We start from the raw sequence: 15,496 nt of genomic DNA on the forward strand, positions 1-15,496 counted from the left end.
GACAGCAACAGTTCAGACTATCTGGATATTTTATTAATATGTAGAAAATGTATTAAAAAAGGAAATATACAATACATGTTTCCGAGCTAAAGTGGACGGTAAGATCCGACAATAAAACCTTCATTACAGCATGTGGCGTCTTTTTTTTTTGTATGCACACGGTCCGTGTAATGGATTGGTTTACATTTACATGGCGGGAAGCGGAAAAGAGTTACAGCCAAAGGAAACAAAGGTGAAATGGAGAGACGCTTTTGAAGTTGTTAACAGCAGCAGGAGGAAGTATGGTGGAGGCGACGGTGGTTTCAGTCATGGTTGAAGGAAAATTCAAGTTCAAGTTGATTTGAAACAGTTTGGAGACGCGGCGAAGCGGTATGATGAAATACCTTGATGGAATTCAGACTGTTTGTGTCGTGATGAAAACATGATCCACACTGAACGGCGCGGAGACTTCTATGTCGTACCAAGTAGTGACGGCTTGAACTTCACTTCACGTTCTTCAGGTTTTAGCATCCGGTTCATGGTCTTAGCCACAGGTCTGGATCTATGTCCCGCGATCGGTAAATGAAACGGTCTATCACAGATTATGGTTTCATTTGAGCCAGCAAGGACCAGTTCTCCGTACAGCATCCACCCGGTCTCTTTGCTCAAGGGCACCGAAAAAGGTTGAGAAAATACAGATGAAAAAAGTCCTACTGACTGACTTTAAATGAGGCTGTTAAACACAGACAGCAGTATAGCACCACCAGTTACGTGCCAATAGATAGATCATTGCGAAAATACAAAATACATTTATTATAATGATGCAGTAGTTATTATTATAATTATTGTCACATTATCGCCGCCCTGCTGGCACACCACCAAAACAAGGTTTTTTTTTTTCATTCCAGTGAAGACGACTGCTTCTATTTTCTGTCGGAGAATAAAAACTAATAGTATTGCGAGTCAAAGGGTTCAACTTGAATGATCCTTTAATGACATGACGTTCTAGGGAAAACTGCTCGAGCCGTTTCTGCGTTCAAGAACACAGTCCATCTCTTTCTCCAGCTGAGTCCATACATCAACGTTTGTGTCTGCAACACTTCATTCAGTCAGACGCTGCTTGTTCAAAAACGATGACAAGCGTCTCACTCCTCTAAAAGAACGTTCATGGCATTGAAAAGCAGGAGCTGAATTTATTATAGAGGAAACATTAGTGCTGTAGTTTGTTGGAGTCTACTCATGCTGACAGGAATTTGGATGAGACGCTCTTCATGACCACAAATGTGTTGTGCAGCATTATGTGAGCAGTAGCATAATAATTACGTTCAAATAATAAAAAAAGGAACAAAAAGAGAATAAAAATGAACACATGGGAACACATATTATCTATTAATAAACTAATGACTTGCTCATTCACGATTATTACCTGATAATTACAGTGTTTTAAGAGTGGGCTACTCCAGGGTAAAATCTAGTCAGTCTTTACCATACACTTATGCATAGTTTATAACTAAAAATTTCTACTGCTGCTAATACAGATATGAATAAGCAGTTTATTTCGGGTAATAAATGTTCACTGATCTGAAGTGTGACCAAGGAATCTAACCACCTTTATGCAGAAGGGCAATAAGGTCAGGGAGAACACACACATCTGCGGAGTGAAGGAGCTGGAGTCACAGCCAGGACCTTCAATGCAGCTCCACCTTCTCAAAAACGGCTGTTTCAGAGTGACCACATGATGAAGATAAATACACATTTCAAGCCAAGTCAATACTAACTGATAATAAATGTGGTCAATAATTGTGACTTTCATGGTTTGATATAGATTCATGTGAACTAGACAGAGGGAAAAAATGACTATGAAGGTCTCAGTATATTATGCTAGTCTTGACACAATACTGCACAGTATAGTAATAGTCCAGGTTTTAGATTTCCTTTCAGCAGAAAGAGTTTTTTTGGAACTATATTCTGAATGCATTTCACTGAGGAAAAGACAGGAGGCAGAGCTGGAGGTGACAGAGATGAAGATGCTGAGCTTCTCTCTGGGAGTGACCAGGATGGATTGGATCAGGAAGCAGTAGATCAGAAGGACAGCACATGTCAGGTGTTTAGGAGACAAAGTCAGAGAGGCTAGATGGAGATGGTTTGGACATGTACAGAGGAGACAGAGCCAGTACATTAGTAGGAAGATGTTGAGGTTGGAACTGCCAGGCAGAAGGTGGAGAGGAAGGCCAAAGAGGAGGTTTATGGAGGTGGTGAAGGAGGACATGAGGTTTGTAGGTTTGAGGGAAGGGGAAGCAGAGGACAGGGTGAGATGGAGGAAGGGAGAAGATTCTGAATCCAGTTTTAAAGCAGCTCCTTTCTCTTCACTTGCATTGATCTGCTGAGGCCCTTAGGACAATAAACAGGAAGTGGACCCTCACTGTTTTCACCTAATAACACAGGTCTGATGGGAGGAAACTCTTCTGTACTCACTGTCCGGAACGCTGCAGTGGAGTGGGTCGATTATGAGTCAGTTTCTGAAGCAGGAAATACATCGCCTACCTCTAGTTTAGACTAATCTGTCACTGGGAGCTCTAGAGAGGGAAAAAAAAACAATACAAATATGAGTCCTGCTGGTTAAAGAGACGTGGGAATGATGAGTGAGAGCGGTTGCTTGCAGCGATGGAAACATTCCGATCAGATCTCCACGATTATTTGGTTTTCATTTAAAGCCAGAAGAGATTGTCGCCGGTCTGTAAAACAGGAAATGAGGAAGTCGCAGCGAAGTGCAGCTGCAGCATCGCTCACGGCTGCAGATTACAGCACAGCTACATGAAGAATGAAGCCTCGGCCGCGTTTGCTGATTGTGTCGTTTCACCGGGAGCTTCGGCAGCAGCGCGAGTCGGAGGAAGACTTGGCTTCGCTCCATCTGCTGCTTTTGTTCTCGTCCCCTGAAGCGTGACCGAGCCCAAATACCGCCACGACTTCGCTCCGCTGTCAATTCAGTGATCACAGTGTATGAGAGGGGATTGACACGCGCGCGCGCTGAATTACAATCCATCACTTCACCAAAGTAAAACTTCATTATTGTCTGCACCAATACTTCTTCTGAGCATCGCATGGGATGTTGTTCTCAGCTGTCTTTGAAATCGTCGCAATCTCTGCAAGCAAGAACTAAATAACAGAACGCCAAAAAACGTCTACATAAATAAATAAATAAATATTATTAATATACAACAGTAGTTTTGGAATGGAGAGGGAATGCAGTCACGTTTGGAAAAAAATAACTTTGCAAACAACTGTTTTCCACCTCAATATCTGCTTTTTTAAGGGCTGAGACTTTAAGAGAAGAATTTCAAGTAGTTACAGAAAAAGATGTGTAAATAATACTGATGAATTTATATTCTTCAGTGCAATAATTCCATATTAGATATTGTGATCTGTGGTAAATGAGGCGGCACTGGTGGACATTGTTGTTCTGTGTAGTTTCTATCACAAAGACTTCGGTAACACTTTAGATTGGGGAACACACTATTGATAAACCAATGACTTGTTTATTTATGGCTAATATTAGGTCAATATGGTGTTTTTAGAGTGAATTTTTGACAAATATTCCGAGGTCTTGCTCAGACTGAATTAGGCTAACACTTTATAATGTACATAATACACGTAATATGCGGCAAATACACATATGAATAAGCAGTTTATTGAGGGTAATAAATCTAGTGTGAGAGTTCACCACCATTGAGGCTCATGTGTACAGATTGAACTTAAATAAGGTTTCAGACTTATGATGCCAATTTTTAAATGTATTATTATTTAAAAAAATGATACAGAATTATTTTTTATAACATTTACATACATTTTTTAAAATACGAATTACTAAAAATATATTTTTGTAATGTGACCGCGGAAGCAAAGTACTACACTCTCAGCTTGATATTCTGAGACACGCCCAACCAAACAGCCTCACTGTTTCAGATTCCAGCAGATTGACAGCACTAACTTTGGGTCCTTTTTTTTTTCCCAGACATGGATGCATTCCCCTCCGGAACACTGCTCTGTTCTGGCTCAGTGCAAACATTAGTTCAGCAACAAGAACAATATAAATATCGACGACTGGTAATTCAATGCATTAATTGGACACAAACATGAAAGTAATGGATGAAGCTTTTGCTGGTGCGCTGACTTTTTGTGTGAATTCGCGTCAAATAACAGATGTTATTGTCAATGTTTACAAGAGCATCATAAAAGCTCCTAAACAAGGCAAACAAATTATACTAAACAGATGGATTTTCGCCACAATATCAGTTATAAAAATATATATATCTTACAGTCGAGGGTTTATTTAAGGGCATAAACAGCAGATTTCTGTTAAAAGTCGTACTACTCTCTATCAGATAAGCTTTTATGCTCCCGGGTATGAGGGAGCATCTCCAGGGAAAAAGGCAAATCGCAGACTTACAGGAAAAAAAAGCGTCTGTTTGCCTTTTTTTTTACAGCCAACAGTTGTCATTCAAAAGGTTTCATAAATTACATACAGTGTCTTCTAACTTGTGGGAAGAAGAACAGCAGGAAAAGACGACTAAAGCTGCACGGAAGCAGAGAAGAACTGAGCTCCGGCGTCTTTTTACATTAGCGTTGTTTACGTCAGTGTTTGGAAATATTAGTCTCTTTTAGTCATGACCAGCGTCGCGGCTCAGCAAACATGGTCAGAGCTCAGTTCCTCTACGACCGGCAGCTGGGTGGAGAAGGCGGAGTCAGGGGGAGGGGCTTATTCAGCAGACCGCCTCCTCTTGCTGCTGATGCTGCGGAAGTTGAACGGCCTCATCTTCATCTCTACGAAGGGAATGGAGAACTCATGTCCTTTCCAGTGGTACCAGTTGATCCCCTGCAAGAGCAAGAACAAGTCACTTCTAGCGTCAATGTCACAACTTGTGAGTCGCAAATCCCTCCAGGCAGGAGGGCGGAGAGTTTCTTTGGTTTGCTTACGTTCAGATGAATCCCACATTGACTTGACTGCAGTAAAAAAATAGCGACTGAGACAGTCAATGTTTGGCAAATAACAAGTAAGCCTGAGTCTTAGCATCGGGACTTGAGTCAAGACAGGGTAATCCCAGTCAAGTCCAAAGTCAATTCTTCATTGATGCGTCCACGTTGAGTCATCAGATCAGTGACTCGATGCCACATGACGTGACCCGAGTCCAAAGGTGAGTGACGGCTCGCCAAGTTGAAGCCAACAAACCCCAGAGTTCAAACTGACATTTTACCGCAGTGCGACCTGAACTGCGAACTCATGATACAACAAAATCATTTAATTTGAAATGTATCGATATTTTACATATGTGAAGACTTGCACTGAGCGGACAAGGTTTATAAAACAGTGTCCTCATTTTAGAAACCACTAGATTGCGCTTTCGGCTCCATAATCTTAAGCAATGAACAACTACTTCAATGTAACCTCACATTGTTTTTACAGAGAGCGCCACCTGCTGAGCTCTGACGAAACATGGAGTGACATGCTAATGAACCAGCATTTGGACAGCAGCACCACTCAAACACCGAGACATTCCCCAGCCAGAGTGGGTCCTCACTGCTTCAACTGACCTGGAAACCATGAACAACCTCCATCGACGCCTGACACGCCTCCTTGGAAGAAACTTCGTAAAACGAGTTTCACATTTTATTTATATAATGTATAATAATATATTGTATAATGTATTAAAATTCTTAATTCTTTAGTCATGGAATTGTTTTTTATTTCAATTATTTACAGCGTTTTAAAGATGACAAATTATGTGGCGAAAGGTAGGCGCTGTCTCAGTCCTTTTATTTATTATTTATTTTATTTATTTATTACTGTTGTTATAAAAAGTCCTTTATATGAAAATCCTAATTATATATATATATATATATATATGTACACACACACCAAAAGTTGCAGACGTCATGCTTCAGAGTTACTTTTTGTGGTCAACAGAGATGCAAATGAACACGAGAGAGAGAGAGAGAGGCTAAACTGCACAGGTGTCAGGCTCAGGCTCTTGATAAGTGAGAGAGTAATTCTGCACTCAAACAAGCACCTGGCAGGACATGAACCGAATCCGGCTGAAGCTGCTCAGTTGACGGCAGATGACGCTGACAGCGTGGCTCGATCAATATCCTTTAAGTTGAGTCCCACGTGGACATCTGGCGCAGCATCATCGGAGCGCCAGCGTCAGTCTGCTCACTGATGAGGAGTGATACGTCCGTGCTGAGCACTCTCTTCTCATGAAGAGCATATCAGCTCCTCTAGCATGGTTGACCTTTCTTTGTGAAACTGTCCGCACGGCCAGTGGTTACCGTGAAGCTGCGGACGCCACCAAAAAAACAAGAGCCAGCGTCTAAAGCTTTCAGCACACAAACATGTTGTGCTGCATCTGTTAATCTCCCTATCTCTATGCATTTCTGCAACTCTGACTGAAGCAGCCGGTGAAGTCAACAGGAAGTGGCTGCATTAGGAAAATAGAACACAACAAAAAGAAGGCTTTTCAGAACAATTTAGATTTGTGCTCTGAGGCTGCAGAAGAGTTGAATTTGTCTGCTGACGCCGTTCACCTGTCAGGTGAGAGACGATTTGGTCTTCCATTGTTCATGAGCTTTTAATCCTCTGAAAACCGAAGACTGCACCGTGTTTCAGTGTAAACAGGACCTGGATCTGTATTCCACAATGACTGGCCATAACATTATGACCACCCGCCTCATTAAACATGCTAGAGGCTACGTTCCTTCATGATAGCTTCATGGGTGGACACCAGATGCAGATGTGGTCAGACATCATTTTTTGAAGGAGCAGCTCAACTATTTAAAGCAGTTCGAGCTGCGTATCTGTGCAAACAGATAACCTCATCTAATCTTTATTTATCATCAGCGCAGCATTTTCCTTCTATGGACTGAGTTTTGGTAAGAAGGTTGCCAAATTCTTCATGTACTGTGATGGTCACTTTTTCCACACACATCCTGTTTTGTAGTTCAATAAAAATGTATAAAGAAATAAAAGCCACTTCATGTAGCTCTGAAACTGTTCCTTTTCCCACAGGTGACACAGAATCTTAGTAACTATATTAATGGCCTTCATGTGAATTGTTTTTTTCCCCCGAGACTTAGTTTTTTCTGGTATTCTCTTGTATTTTAATAATTCTATTTGAATGAGATGATATTATTATTACGATGGCATGAATGAGCTGTATCTTCCACCACACCCTGCTTCTTTTTTATTCTCATATTCTGCTCTGAGAGCAGATATTCTTACACTTGTTCCTTCATAGTTCATGGACTACGGTGTTTGCCACATCAGCCAGGCCTAATTTCCCAGTCTGCTTTTGTCTGCCAGCCGGAATCTTAAATTCTGATCGTGACCTCTTGACACCCCCCGTCTTCTTCCATCCTGTCTGGATACCTACCTGGTTTGGACTGCTAATATGGTGCCGTTGACCCTCGTGCTTGTGACCTGGATTCTAAAAACCTCCTTGAGCTTGTTTGCCTGTTGGCCTGATCCGTCTGCTATCGACCTTGGGCTGAATAAAGCTTGCTGCTGATCCTTTGTACCAGAGTGAATGGGTTCCTCACCAGCTCAGAACCTGGCATCCATTCAGCTAATAGAGTGAGCTAACTCTGAACTTGCGTAGCAAGGACGTCACACTTCAACTGTCACCAGCTCAATTATCCAAGTCATTTTTGCCACAATGAAAATTCCTCATGTAATCTTTGTTGGGATTCATTTTCTATGCAAAACTATCGAGACGCCTCTTTGCTATAATGTATGTTGCTCAGCAACTCCAGCGCCTCCAACACCACAGGGCCTCCATAATTAATATTCTCTCACAGTTTTCGGAGAAATTAAATGTTTCGCATTCTCTTCGACGGCAGTACAGTATGAAGAGGCTGGAGGACAGAACGCAGAGTCGTGTTTTTCCTCACACGTAAGGCTGTAGCAGCGGCTGGAGACGTTACAGTGCAGATTTTAATCAACACCTTCACGGGTGAAAAGCACAGCAACATCTGAGTCCTGAATCCTCCTGAGGAGAACAACTCCACCTCGGCAAGATCAGGGATGAGTCAGATGAATAAAGTGCTGCCGTATCAATTCTTATTTTCCCCTACACTGGACTGAACAGTCGTCAAAATAGGCATTTTTATGTAACCAGGTGGAAGCTTAAAAATAACTTTTTCATCTGGTACTATAGGTAGGAGAAATGATCTGTACTAAGACATTTTCAGCACCACAATTTAATGGATATATTGAAGCTCTAGAAAGGTCAAAACTTGATTTGTGTTTTGGTTTAATTTGGAGTTTCCCTTTGGAGGAGAGACTTAATGTTGCATGTCAAAACTGGCCTCCCGTCGCGGCACTTGAAGACAAACTAAGGGCGTCAATTCCGCTGTTGTGCACCAGGATTCCCACTGGATAAATAAAAGCGGCTGTTTCCAAATTCTCAAAAAAACGAAGTGACAGAAATTCCAAATCGAGGCCTCTAGGAGAATGGATTTAAGTGAGCAGATGTCAATGTGAGTGGAGGACAAGTGAAGCAGGCTTTACTCAGATAAGAAGTTATTGTAGAGCAGCAGGGGGAAGATCCGAAATGATTTTACTGACCAAACAGAACAATATCTCACAGCAAAAAGCTCATAGTTCAGGTTGCCATATCTAACTCTGCGCTGCTGGCTATCATCATGTGTGCAGACAAACCCCACAGAGCTGAAAGTAACAAAAGATCATGAAGCTCCTGGAGGAAGAAACATGAACTTCACTTTAAGTTCACAACGGCAAAATAATACATCACAGTGACCCCTCTCAAACTCATGCATATGTGTTTCCTCCAGTGAGTTTTCAGTTGAATAAACACAGTTTTTTTTCCAACTTTTCAGATGCTTCAAACTAGTCTTCGGTCGGCTGTTTGGACCACTGACCTGACTGTGTCTGGACTCCCCGTATTTGCCGTTGAGGTTGGCGCGGTGGCAGTTCTTGTACCACCAGGCGCCCTTGTAGGACAAGGCACAGTTGGTGACGGCGATGTCGTTGTCTCGGTCTTTCGTGGAGAAGGGCCTCCCCTGGTGGTAGCTCAGAGAGTCACCTGAGCACAGAGCATATATGGCAGTGACTGAAACCATGTGTGGACGGTGAGTCGTGACACCAGAGGACAGGAATCAGAGTCCTGCAGCTGAGACTCAGGAAGAGGGATTATAATTGTATCGTGAAGGGATGACAGGTGATTCTGGCATATGGCTGTGTTGACAGACTGTGAGCAGAAAGGATGAGAGAGGGAAATTATGGAGACAAGACGAGACGGAGGAGAACATATGGTGAGGAGAGAAAGAAGATGGAGGGACGGCACAGCTTGACAGATTACAACGCAGACTTTAATCCTTAAATAATAAGTTTTCGCTGTTAATTGAACTTTATTCCACTCGAGCCGTTGGCTCAGAAGGCCGCTCCACATGCGCTCCAGACTGAAAGCCAACACACCTGCGGTGCCGTTGTAGTCGCCTATGCGCAGCTTGTAGAGGTTTCTGGAGTCTCCGATGGAGAATTTGTCGTAGTTGGCGAACACTGCTTCCTGCCCGTCCTTCATGTCGATCCTCAGCTCATATCGACCCTGAGCTGCGATTCTCTGGATATTGTCCAGACCTGGAGGTCAAAAACGATCATTATTACACAGTCATCATCTTGGATTTTAATGAAAAAACGTTCATTCGTGGCTGATATTTGATGATAAGTTCCACTCTTTTCACTCACTAGAGGACAACAATCGGCGTCAGAGGCACCACACAGCGAGGATTTCGCTGCTGTGCACCTGAAAGTTCGCCTGAAACTGGTTTTCAAACCACACCACCAATGGATGTCCATCACTCACTCCGCAGAGTCAGACCCGTCATCTTCGACAAGCACAAGTCATCATTCGTATTGGCGTTAATAAGAGTCATAAGTCTATTGTTTATATAAACCAGATTTTCGTCCTGAAAAACCATTGAAATATTGACAAAATCTTCACTGATGTTGCTCACAACTCCCTCGCTTCCCAGCTTCTTGTTTCCAGCGCTGGACACTCCACTTACGTCACAAGATGGCGGCGGTGTCTGGAATTATTATTGCTTTAGAAGCACTGAAGTTATAAACCAAAAATTCCTTGCAACTGCAACATGTATTAAATATTAAGCAATGAGCGCCTTCCTGTCATCAATTCCACATTTAGGAGGAGGAAACCAGATGTAGTGACTGGTTTTACACATAGTTTATCTAGAGAGACAAGATCATTTCATTGCTAATGTAACAATATATAAATCATATTTCTGTTAAACTGAAAACAAGATGACCGATTTTTATTCTGGTAACCACATTGTCACATATTCTCATATCATATCAAAGTCTGGACCATGGTGAATGGTTTCATACTCAAGTGACATTTTATACCTTTGCTGTCGTACTTAATCCGGTGCAAAAGCTTCAGTTCTGGTGGACACATGGCGATGCAAAGCATGACAGCAACAAGTGTACAGTAATCTGGCCAGCGCTATCTTTTCACATGATTTGTAAGATAATAATATAATGCAAATGTCTAGAATCTCATCTTCTTTGTTAGATAGTGTTTGCGCGGCAGTTCTTTGGACCTGAACCGCAGCCGGTCCTGGATATCTATTTATCGACAGAACACCTCATATCTCATTTCAGATACACTGCCTTCCTCTCAATCTCCAATGTTGAGGCATGTTTGAACCCCTGGCAGGTGATAAGCTCCACGTGACGTGACAGATCGGTGCTTTCTTCTCTTGCAGATAGCATCTCTGCGCAGCCTCCGACAGACCCATCAGCTGCTGGCGTCCTGAGAGAGCATTCCAGGTGAGAAATAACTTCTCTGCTGCTGACAAACGCCAACAAGCCGGGAAGGCACGCAGCCTACCTGAAGCGCCCCGTGTAAAAGAGCCATCACGTTCATGCTCCGACCCCAGGGTGCGACATGTCAGATCACAAAAGAGTCCTTACTGTTAATTACAAGCCGTAATACCATCCAGCCTGGGTGATAGCTGCAACCTTCAGCAGATGAATAGCAGCTCACAACTCCCTCCAAATGTGAAGTGATTAAAAGCGACCCACTGTTATAGTCCTGTAATATTATACGACTAATAATATCATCTGCCCATTACCGACACTTATTCAGAAACATGAGGAGGAATAAAACAGAGGAGGGGGAGGAGGCGAGGACAAGATAATGATCGCAGCTGCAATGATTTCTCTCCGTTATTCCATCATGAAAAACCCATTCTGGGCTCGGCAGGAGTCCATTGCCCTGCATCAGCCATAAAACCGCCCATTTTCAAACTATAACCGATAATGATGAAAGCTTAATTCCATTATTTTTCTTTTACAACGCTGGGCAGTTGGGCATGTTGACAGTGTCACGCTGCGCCGTAGATTGTCGTGTAGAAGTAGCAAGACTCATAAAGGCCGGACCCTCCGGACGGCTGTTAAACATGCCGCTGGTGGAGAGTGAAGTGGGCGTCTGGTGGCTGTTGGAGGTGTGACCATCTGTGTTACTCCATTCAATTTCACTGGAAATGTGAGCTACGTTTGCCAAAAACAAAAAAAAAGGTTGCTGGAAATAATGGCAGCTGTGCTGTAGCGTTCCCTTATTTCCTGACAGGAAAATCATGCCTCATTTCTTCTGCCAACATGCAGTTGTTGAACGTATATTTAACATGGGAGACTTGATGCCTTTTGTGAAAAAAGCAAGCATTACTAAGTAATACTTCAAAGTATTTCAGTTTTTTTTTCACCTTTCAGCACCAAGGAACATAGTGTTTAAAAAAACAGACCTATTCGCCACACTACTGTTTTACAAAAGCAACTTCCTTTACCGACATAGCGGCACAAAGTTCATTACCCTTCCTTTGTCAGTTCCTTTTTTCAAACCCCAAATAGCAAGAAAAAGCCAGCCACACTTGGGTTTAAAGAAGTGACATATATTCTGTAAATTATGCACACCTTTAATTCAATGATAATAAAAAATGAATGTTCATTGACAGCTAATTCAATGACCCTATTTTGAGTAAATTAATTTAAATATATTAATCTACATTTTAAAAATGTTATCATGACTCTTTGTAGCTATAGCCAATTAAAAAAAACATCTGTATTTTGAATCTTTTTTTTGACCCACAAAACGTTGACTAAAGTCGTGATTATTTGAATTTTATTTTCAATCATCTCATTGAAATTAACAAATAAAATATTTCTTGAAAAATCCACACTCCACACAAAATCATTCAGTGGTTATTCCTTTCCAAGGGTATAATATTTCAGCATAGAATTTTTCATTATATATTTTAAATCTTATTCTTTTTTAATTTTATATATACATTTTCTCCAGAGGGTCGTGTTTTGGTTTGCAGGTGGAATGTCTTGATTCCAGCAACATACTTTTCCAAACAAACTGAAAACCTCCTCCATGTTGTAATAAATCTACATTTACAGGATGTTCAATGCTCAGAGAAATTTTGAAACACTTTTTAAACTAGTTGCTTTTTAAGTGCCCAGAGAACTAAATGTTTGAGGACACTACAAAGACTTAAAAACAACTTGTTGGTCTGAGGAGCTTTGAAAACAGTCAGATAAGAGAGAACATTTGGCAACATCAGAGAAGCGTTTCATACTTCAAGCTTTAAAGACATGACATGTGTTACAGTCATTTAAAGTAAAAGGAGGGAACACGAAGTGCCCTGGAAATACCGCTCCTGAAATAGCTCAACAAAGCTCTGGAGGCATGATTTCTTTGAAAAGACTTTTGTTTGACGACTGAGTGGTGCCTATTTTTAGAGGTCTTTTGTGGGTTATACCCAGGAGTGAGCTGCACAGACTTGCTATAAAACGCCTGAGAGACTATCATGAAAATATGGCTGTTGTACCGTAGGTCTGACTTGGTGCGGCCCGGGGCCACATTTGGCTCGCTGCCTGTATTTATAGGGCTTTTCACACTTAGGATTCTGTCTCAGGTGGCCTGAGTTCCATACGCCCCCTGCTGTGCAGCCTTGCACCTCTGTGCCTCAGACAAAGCACGTCTCAAGGAGGTTGTCATCAGCCAGTAGACACTGCGGTTTTGGGAAGCTATTTACGGCTTGAGCACCTTATTTCTCCGTCACTTCTTAAAACTACAAGTCATCGTCACCTCAGATATTAACGGATGACGGACCGCCGCCACGGCTGTAACAGAATGTGGCATTTTACAGCCCAAACTAAACACGTAAGAGAGTTATCACGTTTATTTTACAAGGAAATAGCAGACACAAGCTGCGTTTGGATTTATTCACGCTACTCTTACAACACGTTGGACTAAGTGATAGAGATTACAGACGATCAAGAACATTTTTAACAGTGAAGTACAGATCCAGACATCAAAAATGATCCATTAATAATCTGGTAATCTTCAGCGTCTTTCTTCCTTGCTCAGATCGAGGCAGTGAAAACAGTTGCTGTAGAGTATTCATTTAAGTAAATCTGTCAGTCAATAAAATCAGATGTCTATCAGCCTAATAAAGGCAAAAACACGCAAGTTATCACATGTAGCGATTCGCGTTGCTGTTGATGTTGTCCGCCCAGACAGCAATCAGACCGTTTCCTGCCCGGCATTGATCGTGTTTGTGTGGAGTCAGGCTATACACGTAGTTTATTACAATGAATGGAAAAAGCAATAATGCGTTCCAAGCCTTAAAACAGTCTTTTGTAGGAGTGAATGTAGAGTGTCTGCTGCAGGTGCGCTGTTCCTCTATGTGTGTGGCCGCTGCATGTGGGAGGGGTTGCAGAGTGAGTGACGTCTCTCCAGAAGTGAAGAGGTGCCCGGTGCGTGTCCAGCTCTGAATGTGCGCTTCTGTGCAGTTTGGCTGTGACAAAGTCATAAACCAAGTCACGCTCTGTCCCAGACTCGCCTCATCCCTGTCCCAGCTCCAGCCCACAACAGGACATCAAACCCTGGAGTGAGCGCTCCAGCCTCGGAGGTGTGGAGAGCGAGCACCTCCCCTGTGACACTCTACCACGGTCCAGTGTGGAGACAGGAAAGGTTTTACACCTCAATATGAAGAAAAAACAGTCAGTAAATGTAGCTAACGGGACGCGTCTGCATACAGAGGCTGCGTTATACACAATAACAAAGTTATTATGTTTTTTTGGGGGGCATTCGAGTTCTGGATATTCGTTCGAAATCCGAAGCAAAAAATCTCAAAAGTTTTTGTTTGAACTCCGATTTGGTCAAAGTCCGAGACCTTCGAAAGCCGAGGTACCACTGTACTATGAGCAGTACCACTTCGGCAACTCACACCAGCAACAGACATGTCTCTATGATGGACACTCCCCTCATATGGCTCATGGCCATGCAAAGCCGGGTTTTAAAAGTAATTGTTAAACCGTAAAACCAATTCTAACATAACCAGGATGCAAATGAAGAGCAGCTGAGCATCTACAGCTGTGAAACTGACACACAGTTAGACAGATCACCACTCAATTCTGAAATCACCAAATGTTCGGGTGAGCACAGAAACTGCAGCGCCAGGAGGAAACCACAGAAGCATATTTGATCTGGTACGTTTGATATCCCACTTTTTCCTCAAAACCTTCTCTATTGGCTACCAACACTGCATCCGGAGCTTGTGCAAAGTGATAGGAAGCCTTTTGCTCAATATGGAAATAGGAATATCCATAACCACCATAGCCATGAAAGGAGCAGAACCACTGGAGGCAACTTGACTCCCAGAATATACTTCAACAAGGTCAAACCATTTACCTAACAATGACACATTCAAGTGAATCCAAAGAGTCAAACTGTGAGATCGCCGACCTCATTCAACCCTGCAGCCATGTTTCCCACACAATACCTCGCACAACAACACCTATTTTGAGAGGACACATGCTGCTATTGCTACATTTTGCACACGGATGCTTCATGTTCCGCGCTCACTTTTCATCCGGCCCCATGTGGCGTAGCTCTTACAGGAGCAAAGAGTAGCTCAACACCCCGAGGTGACATTAAGCTGCTTTTATACAGAGAGGAAAGTGTCAGAGGGAAGAAAGGCTGGCAGGGATAGGGGGACGGGGGGGAGATGCGGAGGCCGTCTAAAAAGTAAAGCCAGACCTTCGAGAAAGAGGTGACCTGATGTTCTATTTGTCCAGAGGAGGAGAGGGGCAAGATTATTGCTGATTCAGCTGAAGGAAACAGGTCAGAGGAAATCTTGTAGGAGCGCCACTCTTCTTTTTTTCCCGATGAAATATTTCGCTGGGAGCAGGAAGGCTACAGATATTTTCCAAGTGGCCAACACCACGGTTGTTTTTTGATATAGCTCCACTTCCAAAGAGCAGCAAAACAATTGAACTTCTCAAGCGTCGCTGAGCTCAAATGTATCATTACCTTCACGCAGAAATTGGACCAATATATTTGGAACTTCTCGACTCACAATCGCCTTTCCCAAAACTAGTTACATTGAACCAGTCGCAACATTGTTAGCGGCGCTAATG

The 15,496-nt window shown here is 42.5% G+C and overlaps 1 protein-coding gene across 10 annotated transcripts in view; it reads right to left on the bottom strand.

The window, feature by feature from the left end:
* The window catches only part of tnr (tenascin R (restrictin, janusin)), a 173,428-nt gene continuing 157,932 nt past the window's right edge, over window positions 1-15,496 (bottom strand). For all 10 annotated transcript variants that reach the window (XM_053883868.1, XM_053883865.1, XM_053883862.1 and 7 more), the window contains 3 exons: window positions 9,467-9,628; window positions 8,911-9,074; window positions 1-4,852 (listed from right to left, as the gene is read on the bottom strand). In XM_053883868.1, coding sequence (XP_053739843.1) covers window positions 4,736-4,852; window positions 8,911-9,074; window positions 9,467-9,628 — 443 coding nt within the window. In that variant the 3' untranslated portion in view covers window positions 1-4,735. The remainder of the gene's footprint in view (window positions 4,853-8,910; window positions 9,075-9,466; window positions 9,629-15,496) is intronic.

This window comes from Synchiropus splendidus, chromosome 13 (assembly GCF_027744825.2).
Source record: "Synchiropus splendidus isolate RoL2022-P1 chromosome 13, RoL_Sspl_1.0, whole genome shotgun sequence".
NCBI lineage: Eukaryota > Metazoa > Chordata > Actinopteri > Syngnathiformes > Callionymidae > Synchiropus > Synchiropus splendidus.